The sequence below is a fragment of the Arvicanthis niloticus genome, chromosome 5 (assembly GCF_011762505.2).
Source record: "Arvicanthis niloticus isolate mArvNil1 chromosome 5, mArvNil1.pat.X, whole genome shotgun sequence".
NCBI classification, from domain to species: Eukaryota; Metazoa; Chordata; class Mammalia; order Rodentia; family Muridae; genus Arvicanthis; species Arvicanthis niloticus.
Window position 1 is genome coordinate 18,429,783 of NC_047662.1, and position 25,027 is coordinate 18,454,809.

General features: G+C 48.6%; 1 protein-coding gene across 1 annotated transcript; it reads right to left on the reverse strand.

Annotated features, from left to right (window-relative positions):
- Htr1d (5-hydroxytryptamine receptor 1D) lies at positions 1 to 22,088 on the reverse strand. Its single transcript, XM_034503068.2, has 2 exons — positions 21,941 to 22,088; positions 1 to 5,099 (listed from the first exon to the last, which is right to left on the reverse strand). Exon 2 carries the CDS (start codon positions 4,476 to 4,478, stop codon positions 3,354 to 3,356), a length of 1,125 nt encoding a protein of 374 aa, XP_034358959.1. The 5' UTR covers positions 4,479 to 5,099; positions 21,941 to 22,088; the 3' UTR covers positions 1 to 3,353.
- Between the last annotated feature and the right edge of the window lie 2,939 nt (positions 22,089 to 25,027).

Below are 25,027 nucleotides of genomic sequence, written 5' to 3' on the forward strand. Positions count from 1 at the left end.
GTTAGCTTCTCCAGACAATACCAAAAGGCAGCTAGCCTGGGATAGATGACATCCTGCTTTGAAAAACACAAAGACCAGCACACCTCTCCTCTACTGTGGCTGACCTTTTAACTTTCACAGTGTGGGTGACTGCTGGAGGAAGAGAGGGCTGCCTGGAGGCTGGGTAGGACAAGCTAAGTCACCAGACACAAATTGACCCCCTTGGAGACACTTGGGCTGATTGGTTGATTACCTTCCTTGCCAGCCATCCCAGCTGAGCTATGACCCTCCCATTTGACCTAGTTCTCCTTGATAACCAATTCTCATACGAGGTGAGATCCCTAAGCAGATGCAGTCACCATCTCTCAAAAATTTGAAGACAAGACTTTGAGCAGAAGGCATTTGGAAACAGGATTCCATTTCTACATCAGTCATTCACTCATTCAAACATGTATTTATTGAACACCTACTATACACCAGGCCCTGTGGCATACTAGTAAACAAAGGCAGAATACAGCAAATATGAGCATTACCTTCAAGCCGACACCGAAGAGGAAGGACAGGCAATAAGCAAGGACTTATGTGTAAGTGTAATCACTAGAAGCAAGTTTAATGAAAACATAAAGCCAGGAGCCAGGTGTGGCATGCTGGCTTGTAATACCAGCACTAGGAAGACTGAGGCATGAGGATCTCAAGTTCAAGTCCAGCCTAAGCCGTGTAGGGAGGAGACCTGCTTCAAAAGTCTAATACTGGCGTTTGAAGAGTTGACTCCCAGGTTAAGAATACTTACTATTCTTCCAAAAGACTTGGGTTCAGTTCCCAGCACCTACAAGGCAGCTCAGAGTTGTCTGTAATCCCAGTTCCAGGGGGTCTGATGCCTCTTCTGACCTCCACGAGCCCTGCACACACATAGGGTACATACATACTGCACCAAAACGTGGGCTTGGGTTTTCATAACCTCATTTGTGCTAAATGGAAGCAGCTCAAATGTCCTTCAATGGATGAACATTTGTCGCGAATTGGATGAACTATGAAAACATTAAACAATTAAAAGAAGCCAGCCTCCAAGCTGTTTTGTGACAGGGTCTGACCTTGTAGCCTTGGCTGGCCTAGAACACACTCACTTTACAGACCAAGTTGGCCTCAAACTCACAGAGATCCACCGGCCTCTGTTTCTAGCATACACGGATTGAAGGCATGCACCATGCCTGGATATTCTGTTTTGTTTGAGACATGGTCTTGCTGTGTAGCCTTGACTAGCCTTATAATGCAATGTAGCCCAGCTCAACCTCAAAGGTACAGGGATCCCCCTCTCTAAGCTTTCTGAGAGTTGGGGTCACAGGCATGTGTCAACAAGCAGCGGGATTCTACTTTACATGAAAAGTCCAGCACAAAAAGTCTCCCAGACAGGGCAGTTGAGATGGCTCTGTGGGTCAAGGGGCTTTCGACAAAGCCTGAAACCACCTAAATACCATCCCCAGGACCCATATGGTGGAAGGAGAAAACTGGCTCCCACAACTTGTTCTCTGATCTCTACACATGCCCTGTAGTTTGTGTGCGCAGACACACATAAATAAATACATAAATACATACATAAATAAATAAATACATAAATACATACATAAATAAACACATAAATAAATAAATAAATAAATAAATATTTTTTAAAAAGCCGGGTGATGGTGGCACACACCTTTAGACCTTGAGAGGCAGAGGCAGGCAGCTCTCTATGATTTCTAGGCCAGCCTGGTCTACAGAGTGAGTTCCAGGCCAGCCAGGAATACACAGAGAAACCCTGTCTCAAAAAAAAAAAATTTTTTTTTTTTTTACAGGACAGAAAGTAAATATATGTATTCAGCAAGGCAGAGGATAGTTGAGGAGAACAAAGTTTCTTTATGTGGGAGGGGTGGGGAGTGAAAGTGGGTGTTCTTGTGTGTCCTTTATTTCTTTTGCTCTGAGACAGAGTCTTCCTATGTAGCTCTGGCTGTCCCGAAACTCACTGAGTAGACCAGGCTATTCCAGAATTCACGGAGATCTGCCTACCTCTGTCTCCTGAGTGCTAGAATTGAAAAATTAACAGGTATATGCCACCCTGCCCCAGCTGTCTTCTGTAGACCAGGAACACCACACCCTGGAACTCACTGTGTAGGCAAGGCTGGCCTCGAACTCATAGATTTGCCTGTGTCTGCTTCCAAGTACTGAGATTAAAGGCGTGCGCCACCACTGTCCAGCACTCCCTGCTTCTTTAAAATGAGATCTTTCTATGTGGTCCAGGCTGGCTTCAACCTCAAGGCGACCCTCCTTACCTCTGCTTGAGTGCTGTGATCACAGGCATGCGCCGTTACACCCAGGTGTTGTTAAGGATGTTTTCCATGCTCTGATCAAACCTTTCGTAAGCTATGCAGTGCTGAGGTACACCCCCCAACCCCTTTAATTGCATGACGCATGTAAACTATATCTCAAAAAGCTGTTTGGATAATAATGATTGCTGACTTTTGTTCTAGTCCGGACAAGCCTGGAAGGCTTTTGGCATTTGAACTTCTTTTATAATTTGCTCAAAGCTCTCAAGTGGTAGCCAGTGACATTTTATGCTTTACTGTGCAAAGGGTTGTAAAAAAAAAAAAGAATAATCCAGAAAAATAAAAAAAATCAGAACAGGCAGAATGAGGTGTCCCATTCAAAGCTTGGTGTATCTGATACTGGTCAGTCTTCTTGGGCAGCAGGATGGTGGGTTTTAACTTCAGAATATTACATAATAGAGACAGGGGGAAGAATGGAGGTTGCAGAGTAGCTAATCTGGTCCCAAGTATATCTCTCTTTTGCTGCCACCTTCTGAATTTCTCTCCATCTATTCTGGGTCACCAGTGCCACTTTCCTTATGGACAACCAGGACCCAGTGGAAACAATTCCTGGGTGTTATTTTCTAATCAATGCACTACAGGAGATGACAGCCCCCTCCATTCTAACGCCAAATTCTCTTTTAATTCAAGTCAATAATCACAACCATTCTCCAAATCCCTCTGTAAAATCCCAGGTAGACCAGAAGGCCTTCCCTCCGAGCCTGCTAGAAAATAAGACAGTTCCTCAGCTTGGTCCTACAGTTTCTATTTCTTCCAATCCAGAGAATCACAAGGATATTATGTTAAAGGATGTTGTCTTCAGTCCCGTCCCCCTTTATACAACACAATGGCCTAGTTTTAGGTGGTTCAGAAGTCTAGAAGACGCTGGCACAGAACAAATCTATTGATTTAATCCAAGACCCCAAGATAGCACAAATCAACCCAGGTCTCAGAGAAATGACAGTAATTTTAAAAAGGCAACCCCAGCGGGGTTACAGGACATAACAGATAAACAAGAGTCACCCTGAAATCCGACTAAGAGGTCTTCCGGTAATGGATCACTTTTTGAAACGCTTGTCGAAAGTCTTCATTGAACACAGTGTAGATGACGGGGTTAATGAGAGAGTTTAAATAACCTAGCCACGTGAAGAAGTCAAAGAGGGCCGGGTGGATCCAGCAGGAGTCTCTGCAGATGGGGAGGACCAATGATACCACAAAGAAAGGCAGCCAGCAGATGATAAAGGCCCCCAGAATGATGCCCAAGGTCTTAGTGGCTTTCCTTTCTCGGGCTGCAGAGATCCTTTTGCGCTCTAGGATGCTATCAGCAAGCTTGATTTTCACCTGGTTAAAAAAGAGAGGGGAGCCGACTGTGTGTGTGTGGCTCTCGTGGAAGCTGGGGTTGAGCGAGCAAAGTGAAGAGCCTGCGGAGCCGGTGATGAGTTGTGCTGTGGTAAAGCGCTTACCGTACAGGGAGGGTGGGTTCTGGATTCGACTCCGCGCAGCAACGTATATGCGGCCATACAGGATAATGAGTAAGATGGATGGGATGTAGAAGGCCCCACAGGTCGAGTAGATGGTGTAAGAAATCTGAGATGTGTTCACCAGGCAGTCAGACATCTCCTCATGAGCAGTGGCCTGCCGCCAGAAGAGCGGAGGGATGGAGATACAGATAGAGATGGCCCAGACGGCCGCAATCATGGCTGCTGCGTGGCCTGCGGTCCGGCGCTTGCTGTACTCCAGGGCGTCAGTGATGGCCCAGTATCTGTCCAGAGCAATGACACAGAGATGCAGGATAGAGGCCGTGCAGCACGTGATGTCAGAAGACACCCAGATGTCACACAGGATTTGGCCAAAGTTCCAGGTGCGGCTGGTGGTGTAGGCTATGCTGATGGGCATGACCAAGATAGAAACCAGGAGGTCAGTGGTGGCCAAGGAGCCAATGAGATAGTTGGCCGGGGTGTGGAGCTTTTTGGTGAGCAGGATGGTGGTAAGCACGAAGGCATTGGAGAGAACAGTGGCCAGTGTGATGATGGAAAGGACTATCACGAGGGAGATTCTGAGCGCCTGCAGGACCTCTGGGTCCCAAGCTGCTGTAGCATTCAGGGATCTGTTGGAGGCCTCCAGAGGAAGGCCTTCTAGGGATTGGTTTGGCAGAGACATGCTCAGTGTTTCTTTCTTCCCACAGACTTCTACACACACGGCTCGATCCTCCACTGTAGTCCCATCGGAAGAGCAAAGTCATCCTTCAGCTTCACAATTGTGAAGGCCACACTTCAGGACGTCGGAACACAGCAAAAAGACCTCAAGACGAGGACAGGAAAGAACATCAAGACCATTGCTAGCTGCTTCTGGAAGCAGATGAACCTCAAGGCATCTTGGGGTTCTGGAACTTCTCCCAGCAGATGGTCCAGCCCAGTGGACACATGATCGATTTGTTAGATAATTCCTAAGGTCTCACAGAAGGATGGGCAGGGTTCTGGGGTTCTTGCCTTTGACATTCTAGTGCTTTTCAAAACATAAGACGTCAGCGTATTTAACCAAAACTTCAACATTATCCTGCTCATACTTGGAGAAGATTCTGGATATCAGGTCACTTCCATAGAGCTTTTAAAACCAAAGAGAAAAAGAACCAGCTGATTCAGAGGTGCGCCACCAGCAGCTCTCTTTTCCCAGGATGCTGCCAACACGTCATGAGTGCTGAGCGTTGGTTCTGTCCCACGGACGGCTTTGTGTCTGACCAGACAAAACATCCCCATTACCAAGACTCAAAGAATGCATGATCTAGAAGAAAGCAAAACAAATGGGTCATCACTGGTTCACTGAGATGGAGATGTGTTCAGAAGCTCTGAGGCTTCTGAATGAGAAGTTCAGAAGCTTGAGAAAGAAAAAGGAAAAAAAAAAAAGTAGTTAGAATCTAGAAGGAGGATTCTGAAAGCTTTGGTGGTAAGATGCAAACGGTACTCCTTTAGCTGCCCCCGGTCCTGTGAATCCTGGTGCTTGAGTTTCTGAGATCAAGAACGTTCCAATGGTGATGTGCCCCACCCACACAATTCCCAGAGGGGACAGAGTGTCTTAGCTTTTGGAAGTATCACGGTTGTGTTCCTAGCACATGAAGTCAACACTGTAAACTGAATCAGAGACTGCCTCTCCATGCAGCCATGGCAGCTAAGCCAAACCAAACCAGGCCTGGGGAAACAAAAGCTTCCAGAAAGAGCCCCATATTGTCACACACTGTCTGACAGTTCAGGGTGAAGGACTTCCATTCATTGGAACTTTCCAAATTTCCCAGAGTCAGCACAAGTGATTTGTGGGTGAAGGAGGAAGGAGACAGTGGTATTTTTTTTTTTTTTAAATTAAAACAGTCTCATGTAGCCCAAGTTGGCCTTAAATTTACTCTCCTGTCTAGGGTGACTTTGGACTCCTGATCCTCCTGACTCCACTTTCTGAATTCTGGGAGTGAAGATTTTTATGTTTGGTTCTGAATGATTCTTAAAACAAGACAAAGCCTACAGCAAGCCACGAATAGGCACATGCCTTTAATCCCAGCACTCAGGAGGCAGAGACAAGGTGGCTTTCTGTAAGTTAGAGGCCAACTTGGTAACATAAAGTTCCAGGTTACATAGTAAGAACCTATCTCAAAAAGAAAAAAAAATAGCAACAGCAAAAAGCCTGACAACAAAACATTTCTTACTAAGTAGAGAAGTTAACTGCTAAATTTTAAATTCTTGAACATTTTTCATGATAGAAATTCACCTCCAGGAAAAAAAAAAAAAAAAAAAAGAATCGAACTTCATAAATGGGAACTAGATTTTGGCCTCCCATGGATTAGCTGGTTTGTTTTGAAAGTTTACTTTTTATTTGTTTTTGTTTTACACACACACACACACACACACACACACACACACACACTGTAGCTGTCTTCAGACACACCAGAAGAGGGCATCAGATCCCATTACAGATGGTTGTGAGCCACCATGTGTTTGCTGGGAATTGAACTCAGGGCCTCTGGAAGAGCAGTCGGTGCTCTTAACCACTGAGCCATCTCTCCATTCCCCAGCCTGTTTTCATCTCCCATCTCACTGTAAGAGCTACTGCATGTTTTTATGTGTTCTGACATGTGTGAGTAGTCTACACAGTGAGTCCCAGCATAGTCAGGACTACATAGTGAGATCCTGTCTCAAAAACCAAAACAACATCCGGGCAGTGGTAGCACATACTTATATTCCCAGCTCTTTTGCAGGTGGAGGTAGGAAGATTAGGTGTTCAAAGCCAGCCTCAGTCATATTTCAAGTTTGAGGTCAACCTAGGTTATATGAAGCCCTACTTCCAAGAAAGTAAGGAAGAAAGGAAGGAAAAAGGGATAGAGGGAGGGAAGAAGAGAGGGAGGGAAAGAGGGAATGGGGAGGGAGAGAGAGAGGAAACAAGGGAAGAAGAAATCAGCCTAGGTTATATGAGAACCTATCATCAAGGAAGGAAGGAAGGAAGGAAGGAAGGAAGGAAGAAAGAAAGAAAGAAAGACTCTAAAATATAGCCCTAAAATAAAAGACATTATTATTATTATTATTATTATTATTATTACTACTATTATTTTGAGACAGGGTCTCACTGTGTAGCCCTGGCTGGCCTAGAACTCATAAAATAGACCAAGCCGACCTAAACTTAACAGAGATCACCCAGCTTCAGTCCCTTCTTTCTGAAGAGTCTTTTTTTTTTTTTTTTTTTTTTTTTTTTTTTTTTGGTTTTTCGAGACAGGGTTTCTCTGTATAGCCCAGGCTGTCCTGGAACTGACTCTGTAGACCAGGCTGGCCTCGAACTCAGAAATCCGCCTGCCTCTGCCTCCCAAGTGCTGGGATTAGAGGTGTGCGAAACCACCGCCCGGCTTGAAGAGTCTTTAACTGAGTCATGAAATCTACAATTTTTAATCCCATCAAATTGGCCTGAGAGCAGGCCAGACGTGCAAGTGTCAAGTGTCAGCAGCTGAGAATACAGGGAAAGTTGGAGGTGCCCAGCGCACAGCGTGCTGGATTAAAGGCACACCCAGCCCTTTATTGTTGCTATTGATGGCGTTCTTGCTGTGTTACAGGCACTGAGCCAGCCCAGTCACCAAACCTGTCCAGTCGGTGACATATTCTCCAACTTAAGGAATTGGCCAGTGGGTATTCAGAGAGGTGATGTCACCCAGCCGGAGGTAGAAGAACGGAGTCCAGAACTCTCCAAATCTCTACCTTTGTTCAAATTTTGCAACTCAGGAAGAAAAGCCTCAAGGCATAGGTATGGCCCCAGGGGTAATAAATAACAGAACAACTCTCCTGCCCCCTCCTGCCCCCTCCTGCCCCCTCCTGCCCCCTCCTACTTTCTCCTGCCCCAGGGCTCCATTACAAGTCTGCAGCTGCCTTCCCTTTCCTATGGCTCACACAGAAGACATGAAGTCAGACTGGATCCTTAGGAAGTTTCTTGCCTGCAGACAGCCTAAGGTGGGCTTGCTACTGTTCTGTCCCACGGCAGGCTGGTGTGCCTGCCCCACACACTCAAGTGGCTTCAGACATCCCAGCCACCTCCCTGCAGGAGGAGTCCTGGGCTGGGAAGGCTGAGAGGCTGATGGGAGGACAAGCCCCTGGTGACATCTTGGGAAAAGGGACAGGGACAAAGTAGATGGCCCTGGTCAGGGACTTGCACTGTCAAGGAAGTGACATCATTTTAGAGGCTTCCTGATCGGAGTTAGACTTGTCCCTAATCCTTACCTTTAGAGGCGTGGACTACAGATCCACAAATAGCTGCCTTTCTCAGTAACACCTCAAATAACAAGATAGAACCATAAATAAAGATGACCATTCCATTCTGTTCTCACCCAGGAGGTGAGAGAACTTTTTTTTTTTTTTTTTTTTTGAGACAGGGTTTCTCTATGTAGCCCTGGCTGTCCTAAAACTCATTTTGTAGACTAGGCTGGCCTCCAACTCACAGAGACTTACCTGCCTCTGCCTCCAGCGTGCCGGGATTAAAGGTGGGTGCCACCACTGCCCAGCTACAATTTTTAATCCGATCAAATTAGCCTGTGAGCAGGCGAGACGGTACAAGTGCCCGTAGCACAGAATTTGCATTGTCTCAGGACATGAACCATGTGAGGACCACACGAGGGTTCCGCTCCCGTTCCTGTATGTGCTCCACTGACAGACAGAGAAACATTTGTGTTCTTGAGCTGATGGAACGTGATTGCTGTGGGTGGCCCAAAGGCAAGAGCAAACCACCAGAAACTAATGAACTGTCTGTCCCTCAATGGCAGGACCTGCACACCCCACCACAGAACCGGATAGTGATCTGTTTTTCATTTCATTTTATTTGTGTGTGTGTGTGTGTGTGTGTGTGTGTGTGTGTGTGTGTGGTGTGCATATGCGGACAGTGTGCTGAGAACTGAACCAATGTGGTCATGCATGCTACACAAGCCGCCTACCACTAGGCTCATACATCTCCAGATCTATTTCCTGTATGTACAGGCATGGGAGCCAGAGGTGAACCTACAGTGTCATTTCTCAGGTCATATCTACTCCATCTACCCCCCCCCTTCTCTCTCTCTGCCTCTCTCTCTCTCTCTGACATTGTCTCCTGGCCTGGAACTTACCAAGTCATGTAGAATAGCTAGCCAGAGAACCCCAGGGGGTCTCCCAGTCTCTGATTTCCCAGCACTGAGATTAGAAGCATAACCAGCCAGGTCAGGCTTCTTTGTGTGTGAGGCTTCTGGCCATTGAAACACTTCGTCAGTGAGCCGTCTCCACAGCCCTGATGTTTAATTTGAAAATACGGTGGTGGATGTATGGGCTCTGTTCTTTCTCTCTATTAATCTCACATAGTTTCATCTGATCTTGAACTTGATATGTAGCTAAGGATGACCTTGAACCTCTGATCCTTCCTGCCCTCACCTCCAAAATGCTAGGATTACAAGTGAGGGACGCAACCCCTGCGTACACAGTGCTGGAGATCAAACCCAGGTCTCTGTGTGTGGTAGCTGGGCATTCCACCACCTGTGCTGTACCTAAAGCCCTTTTATTCTTCAGTCTGCACACACACATATACATATATACATACACACACGACACATGTATGTATATACACACAGTACTTTGTAGGGAATGATATATTCGTAAACAAAATAAAAAGGTATGAAGGAAAGAAGAGTCAACAGAGAAAAAAGCTGAGAGAGAGAGGGAGAGGGAGAGGGAGAGGGAGAGGGAAACAGAGAGAAAGAGAGAGAGAGAGAGCAAGCACTGCACTGCCTGTAAGCAAGGGGCCCCATCCTTGGATGTCTGAGTGACCTCTTAACAGGAACCTTCACTTGCCAGCTCAATCTTCTCTCAGCTGAGTCAAAAGGACCCAGCTGGCCCTGAAAAGTCACACAAGACAGCTTTTCAGTTCTTCCCACCAAACAACTCCCTTGTGGAGCAGGAAGCAAGTCTCTTTTCCTCCCGGGCCCTCTTCATTTGTCAATTAGAGCACCACTACTTTCCTCCCAGAATCCTCCCGTGGTTTCAACAAAGTCAGGACACCCTTGGCAGAGAAACTAACTGGCACATAGCAGGGGTTCTCTCCCAACCCCTCAACCTAAGCTTCCTGCTCTGGGCTTGGGGGAAGATCAGTCCCTTCTTCTTTCTGAAGAGTCTTTAACTGAGTCATAAAACTTACCAAAAACAAAGCGGACTAATGGCTCTGCAGAAGCCAGCCTCAGCCTTTCAGAGGGGAAAAAAAAATTCCAGGGCTTTCTGATCAAAGATTTGTTGCAGTAGAATAAATCCCCCACAGAGGAATTCATGTCTGCATTCTCTGTAGGAGCTGTGTTGTATGGATGAGTGAGCCCTGGGTAGGGGAATAGCTCTCCACAAATCAGAGCACTTTCCATTTTACAAAAGGCATCCACAGCTGTCATCTGATTCCACTCTCTATCCTGTGAGGGACTGCCCACAGTCGGAGCCCTTCTCTACCAGAAAATCAAGGTATTATGCACGCTTCCTAGAGATGAAACGAGGGTTAAATGTCATGTATGTGATACAGACAGAAAAATCCTCCCATGGCGTATGGCAGTGTGTGTGTGTGTGTGTGTGTGTGTGTGTGTGTGTGTGTGGTGTGTGTACACATTAGTGCTAATTTTAAGCTTTAATTAGTATCTTGAGGTACAAATAAATCAGTTTCAAGGTTCAACCACTGAAATTATAAAAGCTGGAAAGTGGGGCTGGAGGGATGACTCAGTAGTTCGGAGAACTTGCTGCTGGGCAGAGGACTCTACTGTGGACCACAGCTCATGACTGTGACGCCAGCTCCAGAGGATCTGACAGTTCTGGCTTCCTCAGGCACCTGCACTCATGTAGGCACACGCACAGACACACAGGCACTCATATGCACACACAGAGAGACACACACACAGAGACATAATTAAAGAATAAAAATCTGGAAAAAAAAAAAAAGTCAGGCATGGTGTGATGGTTTGTATGTGCTCAGCCCAGGGAGTGGCACTATTAGGAGGTGTGGCCTTGTTGGAGTAGGTGTGTCACTGTGGGTGTGGGCTTTAAAACCCTCATTTTAGCTGCATGGAAGTGAGTCTTCTGCTAGCAGCCTTCAGATGAAGATGTAAACTCTCAGCTCCTCCTGCACCATGCCTGCCTGGATGCTGCCATGTTCCTGCCTTGATGATAATGGACTGAATCTCTGAACCTGTAATCCAGCCCCAATTAAATGTTGTTCTTATAAGAGTTGCCTTGGTCATGGTGTGTCTGTTCACAGCAATAAAACCCTAACTAAGACACATGGGGTAGCACAGACTTTTAGTCTTAGCTTTCAGGAAGTAGAAGCAGGCAGATTTCTGTGATTTTTGAGGTTAGCCTGGTCTACACAGTGAGTTACAAGAAACTATGGCTCTGTAGAAAGACCCTGTCTCAAAAAAAAAAAAAAATCTGGAAAATGTAGAAGGTAAACACCTTTTTTCTTCTCTCTTTTTGTTTCTTTGTTCCTTCCTTCCTTCCTTCTTTTCCTCCTTCCTTCCTTCCTTCCTTCTTCCTTCCTTCCTTTAAGACACAGTGTCTTAGCTGGGTATACTGGTACGTGCCTTTGAATCCAGCACTCAGGACGTAGAGGCAGGTGGATCTTTGTGAGTTCAAGGCCAGCCTGGTCTACATAGTGAGTTCCAGGATAGCCAAGGCTACATAGTGAGACCTTGTCACAGAAAATAACAACAACAAAAGATCCAGTGTCTTGTATCCTAAGAGGGTCTCATATTCACTGCATAGCCAACCTGCAAAATAATCCCCTCGTTAAGGACAGGATCCAGTATGACTTTTGCTTTGTTTTGAGACTTTGCCTTGCTAGGCTAGCCTCAGATTAACCCATGTTGATCTTCCTGCCTCAGCCAGTCAAGTGCTGACATGGGCAACATCTCCTCCACGTGGCTCCCCAACAACTGTAATGGGGACTGTCCCTAAAGCTGTAGCCTGACTATGAAATCAGTTTTCCAACAGGGCTGCCTTGTTTGACCTTAGTGGGAGACTTTACACCTAATCCTGCAGAGACTTGATGCACCAGAGTTGGGGGATACCCAGGGCTCCCCACCCTCTCAGAGGAGAAGGGGGGGTGAGGAAGTCTGGGAGGAGGAGGACACCAGGAGGCAGGGGGCAGTGTTTGGGATGTAAATAAAAATAAATTAATTAATAAATAATAAAAGAAAAAATAAAATAAAGACAGATAATCGCAGCCCAGTATCATATAGCTTGTGGCTGCATATGAACGGACTATTTGGGGTGTCTAACTAATGCTCCATCAGTGTAGCCACTGTGGCCCCCTGGTTATCTTTTCACCCTTTCCTTACCCAGAGTCAACTCTGGTTCAAAGTATGACATGGAAAGTTCTAGAAAAAAAAAAAACAATTTCTAAGTTATAAGTTGTACCCCATTTGAGCAGCGCGAACAGTCCTGTTTAGACTGGCCCAGAGGTGACTCATCCCTTGCTTGGCATAGCCACACAGCACATGTGTGTGTGCTCACTTCTTGCCCATTAGTCACCCGGGGGCTGTCTCCACTGGGACCACTGTTTGCTCTCACGGCACTCTGTTCTGATGCCCCATATATGGCTGTCACTTAACACTACACTGGTACCTGTGACATTCACCTGGCTCCTCCTCACTTAGCCATTATATCATCTTACATCATCACAAAAAGGGGAGCGGAAGGGAGAGGTTATAGTCACATAACTTAGAAACAATTTTTTTTTTTTGAGACCAGGTCTCACTATGTAGGCCCAGGCTGGCCTGAACTGTCTATCTATACCAGTCTGCCCTTGAACTCTGAGATCACCTACCTCTCCAGAATCTTATTATTTTCAGCTAATTACCTGTTACATCGTCACTCCCCTAAAATCCCCCTGGGGCTTCCACGGCACTTTCGCTGCTCCTTGGTTTAAGGGCCCCGCTATGAACAGTCTTTCTGCCTCTAACAAGGTCTGACTCAGCCTGCTGGCATCTTCATACTTCAGCAACACACATCTGCCTGCTTTTGTGGTAGGGCTATCTCCCCCTCTAAGCCTCTATCTCTTCCTTGTTCTCCTGTGCTTGCAAAGTGTCATCTTTTCTGCCCTCTGGTTGTCTCAGTCCTGGGCACCCTTCTGGACAGGACTACTGCATACTTGAGATGTCTTTCCTAGTCTGCCTGCCCTAGGCAGCCCAGGTGTCCTCCCCCGAGGGCCCATCTCTATCTCCGCATGAATTCCTCGAGGACAGGGGCTAGGTTTTATTCCCCTTATGACTGACAAGAGTTTATCTTAGGGGCCTGTAGAGATGGCTCAGTGGTTAAGAGCCTTCGCTGCTTTTGTTGAGGACTCAAGTTGAGTTCCCAGCATCCATGTTAGGCAACTCACAACTGCTCATAACAGGAGCTCCAGGGCTTTGATACTTCTGTACCTGGGGCAACTGTATTCATGTGCATGGACTCTCACACTGACACACAATAAAAATTAACCTTTAAGTGTCCACGTCAGATACCAAGCAGATGGCAGATGGCTTGAAGAACAGGGTCTGGCAGAGGCAGAGGCAGAGGTCCTAGGGCTTTTGCTTGGCTCTGCCACTAACTCTATGTAACTCTTAAGTCAGTTCCTTATTTGATGCTCAGGTCTCAAACTTCAAAAAGATAATCTTGGACCAAATTAGAGACTCGCCCTGAGGAGTAAAACCTAGGGAACTTCTGTAAAACCTAAGTGACTAGACCTGGAAACACAGGCGTGTAGCCCCAGCGACTCAGGAGGCTGAGGCCAGGAGATTGAAAATTTTCAAGGTTCGCCTGAATGGCAGAGTGAGTTTCAGGCCAGTCTGGGCAACTGAGGGAGACGCTGATTCAAGAGGAAAAAGAAAAGAAAAGAAAAGAAAAGAAAAGAAAAGAAAAGAAAAGAAAAGAAAGCAGGGTGCTGGAGATGTAGCTCACTGGCTCTTGCTTTTCAAAGGTCTAAGTTCTGAATCTAGCAGGGTGCAGTGGGTAAAGGGAGATAGATGCCAAGCCAAGACCTAAAACGAACCAACACCCACAGTTGTCTGTGCCTCACCCTCTGGGAGAGACACTGTAATTTCTAAAAATTCCTCAAGTGCTTCTCTCGTGTGGCCTGCCTGGGGTGACACAGAGATAGGGCCATCGCTGATGGTTGAAGATCGATAAAATGTCACATACAGGAGAGACCTGTTTTCAGGGCCTTTGAACCAGTTTGGGAGTTCAGGTTTGCTCTTCTCTGGGTTGTTAGGAGCCCTCAACAGGCCAAAGGCCACTGCAAACAAGCCAACCAGAGGCCTAGAAGCAAGAGCCTTTGCCACTGTACATGTGGGAAAGTGGGCAGTGAGATCTTAAAGCCCCTCTACCTGCCCCTAGTGCTGTCCCTGAGGCTGGATCAGTGCACTGTTTACAGGAGAGACAGAATGAGAAATGAGTCTCTCGAGGCCATGCCTGGCACAGCTAGATTGAGAGCTGGAGTTGGAGACTCTAGAAGTCATTATTGAGGTCACTGAGCACTTGAGATGTAGACATGGAGACATGACTTAAGCCTAAAAACACTGACACACACCTGGAATCCCAGCACTTGTCAGGCTGAAAACAGAGTTTCAGGCTAACCTAGGCAACACAGTGAGATCCTATACACAGACAGGCAGACACACACAGACCCCTACACACAGAGAGAGACACATACACACAGAGACACACACAGAGAGACACACACACAGAAACACACACCCACACACACACACAACACACACCCAGACACCCAGACACACCCAGACACACCCAGACACACCCAGACACACATGCACAGACACATACACACAGAGACATACACAGATACACACAAACACAGACACACACACAGATATACAGAGACACACACGCACACACAGATACAGAGACACACAGACACACAGATACACAGACACACACAGGTACATACACAGAGACAGACACACACAGACACATCATACAGATATAGACACAGACACAGACACAGACAGACACATACATACTGACACAGACGCAGACACAGACGTAGATGCACATGCACACGCACACGCACACACACACCCCTTTCCCCTACCCCCACCCCAGACGCCAAAGGCTGGACAGTGCAGCCCCAGAACAAGAAATTGCAAACAAGGTGCTATCGCCCCCTAGGGGTCACTTTGGGAATTTTGTCTTCTGAGAACTGCATTTCTGGCCAGGGGAATAGGGCAGCCAGGGAGGCCACGTGGGTGGCCAGCCTAAAAAAGAGCTTGCCAGACATTGTGTTAAACATCTCCTATAGACACTCATTGTGTCCAATCACAGTCCTTTCTACTGTATCCCAGGGGAGGAAACTGTAGCTCAGAAGCACATTCAGAACTAGGACGAAATTTTAGCACCGGGATTTGGTTTTGCCTGGCTCCAAAGACATGAAAGCCTGTCCAAGTTTCCTTTCTCGTCCCACAAAGATTTGTTGGGTGCAGGCCTGCAAACATGCAGGACACCTTAGTTAAGCCTGGTGGCTCATTCTGGCATTTGGGAGGCTGAGGCAGTTTGAAGCCAACCTGGGCTACATAGCAAGACCTTTGTCTAAGAAAAAGGAGAAAAGGGAAGGAGTGGGGAGAGGAAAATAGAGGGAAGGAGCTTTATTCCTGCTGAGTTCCAGTATGTTCTCCTGGCAGTCCCTTCTCCCACCAGGCCCGTAGGTAGATGGTTAACATCTTTGTTCAGTACTTGGCAGATCCCAGAGGAAAGGGGGACATGTCTCACACTTGGCTGTGCCTGGAGAGGGCCTGATAGCCACCTTGGCTTGCTGCAGGTGAGGCCGCTGGAACCAGGCTGTACGGCTCACACCAAACAGTGTGTGAAGGGGAAGGAGAGGGGGTAGAGCGGGGTGCACACAACAGACTGAGGTGTCAGAGTGGGAAGGGATTTTAGGAACCAATGAGTCCAGCTCCTCCAGCAGTGCTGATAAGGAGACAGACTCAGAAAATGTGAAACGCTTCACCAAGCCACCCAGTGAATTACAGGTGAAGACCAAGTCTCCAGACCCCTGAGATGAAGGGCACACTCAGGGGAAGTCCTGCCCTGCTGGTGACATATGCTTCTGTTGTTTTCATGCCTCCCACCCCACCCCCAAGACCTCTTCCATCGACAGCAAATCTGATAACACGGTCAGGCCAGCCATACAGGCCTTTTGAACTGCACTCCTTGGCCTGGAGCATAATAACCTGCCTCCTCTCCTCACCCCCAGATGCTACACATCTGGATCTCTAGAGAGCACTCATGGATTGAGCCCACTCTTCTCTTTGAAGAGAAGTTGCTTTCTCCAACATGGGTAAACAAGGCAATAACAACAGAGATATATTTCCTGGAAACCAAACAGGGAATCGTGGTGTGTTTTTTGTTTGTTTGTTTGTTTGTTTTTGGGTTTTTTTTTTTTTTTTTTTTTTGGTTTTTCGAGACAGGGTTTCTCTCTTAGCCTTGGCTGTCCTGGAACTCACTCTGTAGACCAGGCTGGCCTCAAACTCAGAAATCCGCCTGCCTCTGCCTCCCAAGTGCTGGGATTAAAGGCGTGTGCCACCACCGCCCAGCAATCGTGGTGTTTTTAAAGAATCCAAACCCACTAGCTACCATCTGGTTTTCCTGCTGGCAGGTACACGTGAGGTAACCTGTGGAATCAGATAGACTGCTTGCTTCCCAGCTCCATTTACTAACTCTGTGATCTTGGATAAGTCACTTAGCCTTGTTGATCCTACCCCCACTCAATAACTCTGGAAGGTATGAGGGACCTGTAACTGACACTGATCTTAGGAGACTTAAAATGATGTCTAGAAACAGTTTCTGTGCCTGGGATGTCCTGAGAGGATGATAGGGTACATGTCAGGAGCCATGAAAAGCAACGGCGAGAGACAACCTGCTGTCACCCCGAGACTCTACTCTGAGAGTGGCTTTGAGGCACAGGACTGAAGCTTGCAGAACACTTGCCGGTAGTCACCCTAAATCCCTTTCACTTCCTGCCATTTAGCTCGTTGCAAAGACCACTTGGACTGACTTCTTCCCCTCCCTTATGTGGACTCATCGAAGCCCCGCCTCTTGGCTGAGACCTGTACTTGGAAAAACAGTGGTTCTTTTGCTTCTCTGTCTCCATAGGTCACTCCTGCTACCCAGAATGCCTTTCTTTTATTATTATTTAAAATCTTTACTGTATGTATATAACGAGTGTGTGGTCCATGTATGTGTACGTGTGTGTACCAGCCAAATGAGGACACAGGGTGTCCTCCCCAAACAGTCTCAGCCTCATTCCCTTGAGATAGGGTCTTCCAAGGTCACCACTTAAGTTATGGCTGTCTGACCTGTGAGCTCCCAGGATCTGCCTGTCTCTGCTCCCCAGGGCTGGGGTTACAGGTTACACAGCCATGTATGGCTTTTGTCACATGGGTGCTGGGAACTTGAACTCAGGTCTCCTTGCTTGTACAGCAGTCCCTCTTACCCACCCACTCCAAAGAAGGCTTTCTGGAGGTTTCCCTAGAGCCCAAAGTAGAACTGATCACGCCTGCTCTCCGTACTAAGTTTCTGATGGAGGATTACATTTGGCCTCTTCGACTGTCCTCGGTTGCTGACTTACTGTGTCCTTGCTAGACTGAAATTCTGGAAGGGAATGACACATGGGTGGTGGAGCCCAGTGTCCTTCCCCAGCCACCTCCAGGACTCCCTGTTCAACCTCCCCGTCACTGAGATGTCCTTTCTTCCCTGTGTATGTCAGTCTGTCCCTAACGCAGTGCCCGCCTCATTCTGCAATGCAGAGCTTCTGCCTCTTTCTTCTCCCCACAAGAAAGGCCATTACTAGAACGGGGACTTGACTTTGTTCATAGCTAAACATTTTAGAGTTGATACAGACGATCAATAAAAATTTACTCAAAGAATGCATGAAAGAATACAGACGATTCTACCCTTCTTAGACCTGCTCCCTCATCTCTAGTAATCCAAATGCCTTGTGGTGAGTCTATCTGATGCCCCTACAGTACCTCAAAACTCAGTCAAAGTGTGGTGGTGGTGCACACCTTTAATCCCGGCAGAGGCAAAGGCAGGTGGGGCTCTGTGAGTTCGAGGCCAGCCTGGTCTACAGAGAGAATTCCAGAACATCCAGGGCTACGCAGGAAATCATGTCTTCAAAAAACTAACCAACCAACCAACTAGCTAACCAAAGAAATTAATTAATTCAGTCAGTCAGTCAAGTCCTCTCACCCAAACTATGACTTGGCTGGCCGCCATATTGCTAACCAAACCCCGGGCCTTGTGCAAGCCAGATGAGCATGCCCCAGATAAGATATAGCCCAGGTTGGCCTCAGACTGGACACCCTCATGCTCTGCCTCCTGAGTGACAGGTTTACAGGTATGTACCACTAGGACCAACTTCTTACTTCAATGTATTGTTTTTGTTTTGTTTTGGTCAGAGGACAGCTTGTGGTATCCCTTCTCTCCTTCCACCATGGTGATCCTAGGGATCAAACTCAGGTCAGGTCAACAGGCTTGGCAGCAATGCCCACTGAGCCATCCTGTCAGCCCCTCTTGATGCTTTTTGGATTGGGGTGGAACCCAGGGTTTCATGCACATGAGGCAAGAACTCTGTAGCTGAGCCCCTAACCCAGCACCCAAACTAAGAGTTCTTTTTGCTGCTTCCCTCTGGCATTTTTATAAAAGATTTATTTATTTTATGTATATGAGTATACCATTGTGTCTCTTCAGACACAGCAGACGAGATCATCAGATCCCATTACAGATGGTTGTGAGCCACCATGTGGTTGCTGGGAATTGAACTCAGGACTTCTGGAAGAGCAGTCAGTGCTCTTAACCACTGAGCCATCTTTCCAGCCACCCCCCCACCCCCACCCCCGGCATTTAACCAGCTATATCATAAAAAGGAGGATGCTGAGGCCCCCATGAGTCTATGGCACTGTCGAGAGCCTTGGTCTCAACAGCCCAGGTAACTTACACCCTTCCAGGTTCTGTTTCCTCTTTCCACATATTTGGGACTTACTTTGGACTGTTCTGTCTGTCTGGACACACAATGTCTCTGCTATAGAAGCCACTTCCTCCTGGAAGCTCTTTGCTGGTCCACCAGCGTGAAATACTACCTACTCTCTGCAGGGTCACAGGTAGCACAGGCTGGCTTTCAAGTAGGAGTGACCTTGAACTCCTGCCTCTACCTCCTGATACATCTGGATTACAGATGTGTACCATCATGTACCATCATGCCCAGTTGTATGCAGCACTAGGGATCTCTCCCTCTCTCTCTCTCTGAACTATACCCTAGGCCCCAAATCTCTCTCCTTTAATCTCCTGGCTCCAAGTTTATTTATGTCTCCTCCTGCTATGGCTAGAAGCTCATTGAAGATAATATCACCCCCTCCCTACTCCAGACTACACCACTTGTGGCTAATCTAGAATAAGTCTGTTTGTAAGGCCCAAAAGCACTCAGGAGAAATCAGCAGCATTGGGTCCAGGCCTGGCTAGAACGTTGACTTAGCATGCACAGGCTCTGAGTTTGGCCCCCCAGACCTTACTCCCTACATAATAAATAATAATGGTAGGAATAATAATAACAACAAAAATATCAGTCTTCCTTTTCCCATGTTCTCTCTCTCTCTCTCTCTCTCTCTCTCTCTCTCTCTCTCTCTCTCTCTCTCTTTGACACAGAGTCTTATTTCATAGCCCAGGATAGCCTCAAATTGAAACCCACCCACCTCTGCGTCCCGAGTGCTGGGATTATAGGTCTGGGGTAGCACTCCTGGTTTCTGTACTCCATTTATCATACTCCCGCCAATGGCCCCTGATCATCCAAGATAAAATCCAAAGCCTTGCCACGATCTATGAGTCCCTCACTGTCTGCCATGACACCATCACTGTTTCCACATCAGCTCCTACCTGCCTCCCCAGTCAGCACACCACTTCACCCACCAACACACAGCAGCTCTCCTCGTGTCCAGGGCCACTCCTGAGATCACTCTGGCACTTAACATGATGCTTTCCACTTATCTGTTTGCTGACCGTCTCTCCACTCCACATCCCTACTGTACCCACACAACACAGTTCCGTCTAGCTCATCATTGTATCCCCAGGGCCTGACTAGTGGCTGGCTGACAGTAACATCCATCTGTGGGTCATGCGCACAAAGGTGGTATGGAGAGCCCAGGGGAAGGTGAGATCACCCAGGGAGAGGGAATACTGTAAGCAGGGAGGAGGGCCCAGGACAGCAGGGCACCCAGTTGATACATACAAAGATGAGCCTGAAAAAACCAACAAAGAGGAAAGACAGTGTTTAGTCAAAGGAGCCCAAGAATCCTGTTTCAGAGGGAATGCGTGGCCACAGTGTTAATTGTGGAGGGGGAGCTTGGGGGGGCACCTTAAATTGGATCTGGTTTCCTGTGTGCTGCTGCTGACCTTGGACTCTGTAGGCCTGATGGGAACCATCTCAACAAGGAGGACTCCCTCTCAGGTCTGGGAATGCCAGCCTCAGAGGATACATATTTCTGTCTGTGTTCACAATAACCTTTGCCAAAAAGAAATGTTATCCATCCAAAGAGAGAAGGGATCACGGCAGACCCACTCTATCAGGGAGCTGGCAGGCACAAGGAGGCATCTCTATAGTCCTGGCCCTGACATCGGGTGGAGAAGAGGGGAGACACTGGACCTTACCACGTATACCCACTGGCCCAGCCTCCAGCCTCCAATGGAGTCCTGGTCTCTTGAATAAAGCCCATTTTCTGCAAACCACTGGGAAGTATCAATGATCAAAGCCCAGCTGCCCAAGTGGCCAGCTTGAGGTTGTCATAAAAGGCCCCTTATAGGAAAGTCTAGCCAATGTCACTGGCATCCAGAGAGAGGAAAGCACAGACCTGCGATACAAACTTCCTTTAACACAGTTCTTCATATCGTGGTGACCCTCAACCATAAAATAATTTTTGTTGCTACTTCATAATTATAATTTTGCTGCTTTTATAAATCATAATGTAAATAGCTGTGCTTTCCGAAATCTTAGGCGACGGTTAGGTCGTGAAAGGGTTGGTGGAGGCTCAAAGGGGTCGGGACCCAGAAGTTGAGAACCACTGCAAGTTTCGCTCTGAGGTTACTACTGCAAAGCCGGGGCAAGGAAGGCTGAGTTCCTGTGTGAGGTCAGATGTCATGCTAGGGGATGATTCCATTTGGTTTTGCAAAGCAAACCTGAAGTGTGGTTGTCATCATCCTCGGTTGATGTAGCCAATGCTCAGAGAAGGCTGAGGCTTTCCCGCAACTAAGTGGCCAGGGCTACTTTGTTAATGCAGCCAGCTGGGAGCATCAGGGGCTTCATCTCTGAGGGTCCTCAAACCCAACAAGTGTGTGTGTGGGGGGGTGAATCGTATATTTTACAAGTACTGTTACTTTGGGCAAGATTTTGTCTCCCTTCCTCCCACTTGCAATAAAGCCAATCTCCCCGAGCTTCGCAGTTCTAATGTTGCTCGAGAAGCTCGGATTTGCAGAGAACTTTACCGCGTATAAAAAGGCATCCACGGCCTCTCACCCATTCCCACCAATCCACAGTGAAAGGGAAGCGTCCTCTCCATTTGAAAGATGTGCACACTGAGGCTCAGAGAGAAGCAGTGACCTGCCCAAGGTCACGAGCAAGTCAGGGCCCTTTCCAAACCCAAGCTCCAAACTGGACGCTCCTTCAAGTCCCCTCCCGAACAGGCGTCACCCCGAGACCTGGCCGGTAGAGGGCTCCCCGCTCCCCTAGGCCATCGCCGGGGCCACCTGGGGGGATATCTCACCTCGGGCCTGGGGGGGCGGGAGGGGGAAACTCCTGCCCAGTGGGATCTTCCCAGAGCGCAGGACACAGAGGACACTCTCCCAGGGTCCCGAAGCCTCCCCTGGGGGATCCCTCGGCCCACCCCACGACCCAGGGCTCTTGACAAGGATCCGGGATGCTCCCTTCGGGCCCCGATGGTCCTTTGGGACCATCATTCGGTGCGCTCCTCTCCCGTCCGAGAGACGCACAGAGGCGGGACTCCAGGTGGCCCATCGGGACCCGCCCGGGTAGGCTCAGCCCGGCGAGGCTGCGACGCCCCGAGCTCCCGCGCTTACCGGCTCCCCGCCGAGAGGTACGGGCCAACACTGCAGGCGTCCCGCACCCCTGAGGGCTGCAGCCCGGCCTCCTCCAGGACCCCGCTGAGCTTCGGGCGCCACCGCCCTCCGCGCCTGCAGCTCGGGCTCCGCGCGCTCCTGCCCGCGCCCGCCGCTGCTCGGTGCTCTGCTCCCCGGCTCCTCCCCCGCTGGGCTCGCTCCCTGCTCGGCCTCCCGCCCACAGCAGGGGAGGCCGGCCCGGAGCCCCTGCCCCAACCCCACTGTGGGAGGACGCCTCGGACGCGGATGGAGGAGGCCCACCTGTAGGAAGGAACAGACTGTCCGGAGAAAGTGGACCGTGCCTAGACTCCATCCGCGGTTTCCTCACAAGCTGAATCTCCCGCCCCCTACCTTTAATTTAGCAAGTATTTATTGATCTGCTTTATATCTGCACCGGCTATGCACTGGGTTTTAAAACCATTGTGCAACCCCCGCCCCTTGGGGCTCACGTTCTACTGGGGCGGATGCGATGCACTTAATGAGATGACAGATGTTTCAGGAGGAAAATAAAACAAGAGAGGAGGTGGGGAGTGGACAGGGTGGTCGGAGGCGGGGACGGGGGCAGGGAGGGTAGGAAGTCTCACCGGGAAAGCAGCCTTTCAGGACAGACCGGAGGTAGGAAGCATCCCGGGCCACACACCAGAGGTGGAATGGGTACAGTCAGTTTCCTGCTGGGCAAGCAGAGTGATCCCAGAGTTGGGGCAGCAGATCTGACCGCCAGCTCCCTTATTCAGCGTTTAGTATGGGCTGCGGATGCAGAGAGCCAGAAAGGAAAAAAAAAAGGGGGGGGGGGCTGAGTACAAAGACAGGGAGGGCAAAGATTCCTGCTTGACCAGGTTCCGCACAGCTCTGGTGGACTTGGCCTTCCGTGTCCTTGTCCACCGTGTCTCCTTACTGTTTGTATATTCTCGAGCCTATTATCACCAGCATCCACCAGTAGACTGGTTATGTGTTCTTGATGAATTGACTCTATCAGCATCATGAAGTGACCAAGACTTTTCATCCCTGGTAAAAGTTGTGTCTTCTCATCTCCTTGGGAGGGCAGTGCATAGGGAGATCCGGAAGCGCCCACCAGCACCCACATCTGTTTGACATCTGGCACACCAGCACACCGAGAACTCAGCAGCTATTCCACGCCTTGCTCGCTGTGTCCTTCGTTGTCCTTCTATTTGCACCAAACTCTCTGCCCACCTGGCCCTCCCCTCCCGCCCCCCACCCCTTGCTCTCCTGGTCTGTCATTTGTGATTGGCTTGGAGCCTCCATCTCTCTCAGTCTCTCTTTTTTGGAAGGCTGTGATCAATGGTCATTAATAATGCAGAGGTTCTTTTTGTCTTAGCGCAGATCCCAGGCAAATAAATCACTGGCATGAATAGACAGGAGTTATGGGTAACCACACCTCAATCAGCCTCCTCTCTCTTTAGGCCCTTGGCTCTTTTCCCACATAGGAGATGGAGAGATTGAGCAATGCCAAACATAGGTGGTTTTAATATAGGCTGTGTTACCAGTGTCCTGGATAAAACCCTGTGGAGGACCAGAGAGAGGGTCCTGATACACAGCCCAGCATAGCAGCTGCCAAGGTCCTACCCTGAGGTCTTGCAGTTAAAAATTACATACTTCAGAGTAGACAGCAGCATGTGTGTGTGTGTGTGTGTGTGTGTGTGTGTGTGTGTGTTATCAAAAGTCCCTAAAGCAGTCCTGAGAAGAGATATGAGCAGCATAGCTCAGCTGGCAGCATGCTTGCTTAGCATGCACAAACCCCTGACTTCAACACCCAGCGTCTAATAAACAAAGAGTAGCGGCACATGCCTGTAATCCCAGCACTAGAGAAGATTAGAAGTTCAAGGTCACTGGCTACTTTCACAGGGAGTCTGAGGCCAGTCTAGACTCCATGAGATTGTCTCAAAATAATGATAATGGGGTTGACGGTGGTAGTGGTGGTGGTGGTGATGGTGATGGTGATGATGGTGGCGATGATGATGATGATGGTGATGAAGAAAGGACAGGAGAAAAGGACAAACCTGAAGCAATGCCTTCTAGTAGCACCTGCTTATAAAACAGTCCAGAGCAATGCTGATGGAGGTAGCTAAGCCAATGAAGGGGGTTCACGTCAGATTCCCAATCCTCCCTGGGACTAGCATTTGTACAAAGTGCCATCTATGTCCCCTTGGGAGGAAACCTCCACACAGCTGAGCACTGCAGAATGTGGGAAGAAGAGAGAGAGGAAGAGGTATACAAGCCCTTGAGTGTGGGCACTTGGGAGGGGTCACCCTGCCCTTGAGCCTTTGAGGCATGAGCAGGAGGTATCTAGGCAAGGGATGCAGAGAAGGTTCTCCGGGGGCAGATGCTGTGCAGAGGCACTAAACAAGCAAACGCAGGATGGGCACTTGCTTCAGGGGCTCTGGATGGAATGGAGTTGTAGAGAGTAAGTGATATGTGCTGAGGGACCAGTGCTGAAGGACCAAGAAGGGGTTATAGAGGCTTGAAGGCCAGGTGACAGGGATTTCTTTTCACTCTTGGGCCTTGAGAACTGGGGAAAGGTGTAAGCAAAGGCAAGGCATGACCTCACATGGCTGTCCTGGTGCCCTGATACCCAGGGGCTCATTACCCCCAGGGTATTACCTTTGTAGTCCGAATCACTGTCACCACAATAAGGAGAAAAGAGAGTGAGAGAGAACACTGTGGGGGTGGGGTGCAATTCTCAGCTTCCTGCCTTCTCCAAGTCACCCTTTGGCTTCCCGGAAGCCAACTTCCTGAGCACTCTGAGTCTCTAGCTAAGACTTTGGCATCTCTAGCTCCTCCCACGGCCTCCTGAGAGGCCCACCTTGTCTTGTTCTGGCACCCCAGGTCTTCTCAAGCTCTTCCATCTCTCCACCCCTGCTCTTTTACAGCAAGACCTGGCTTTCATTTTTTTTCTGGCGTCTGGAAAGCTCTCACGTCCCCTCACTGACAGACCCTTTCCTACCTTCTGGGTGTACCAGCCTCTTCCTCCAGGCCCAGCTTAGTGACCCCTTCCCCTTCTCCATGGGCTTAAGTGTGCAAGTGCAGATC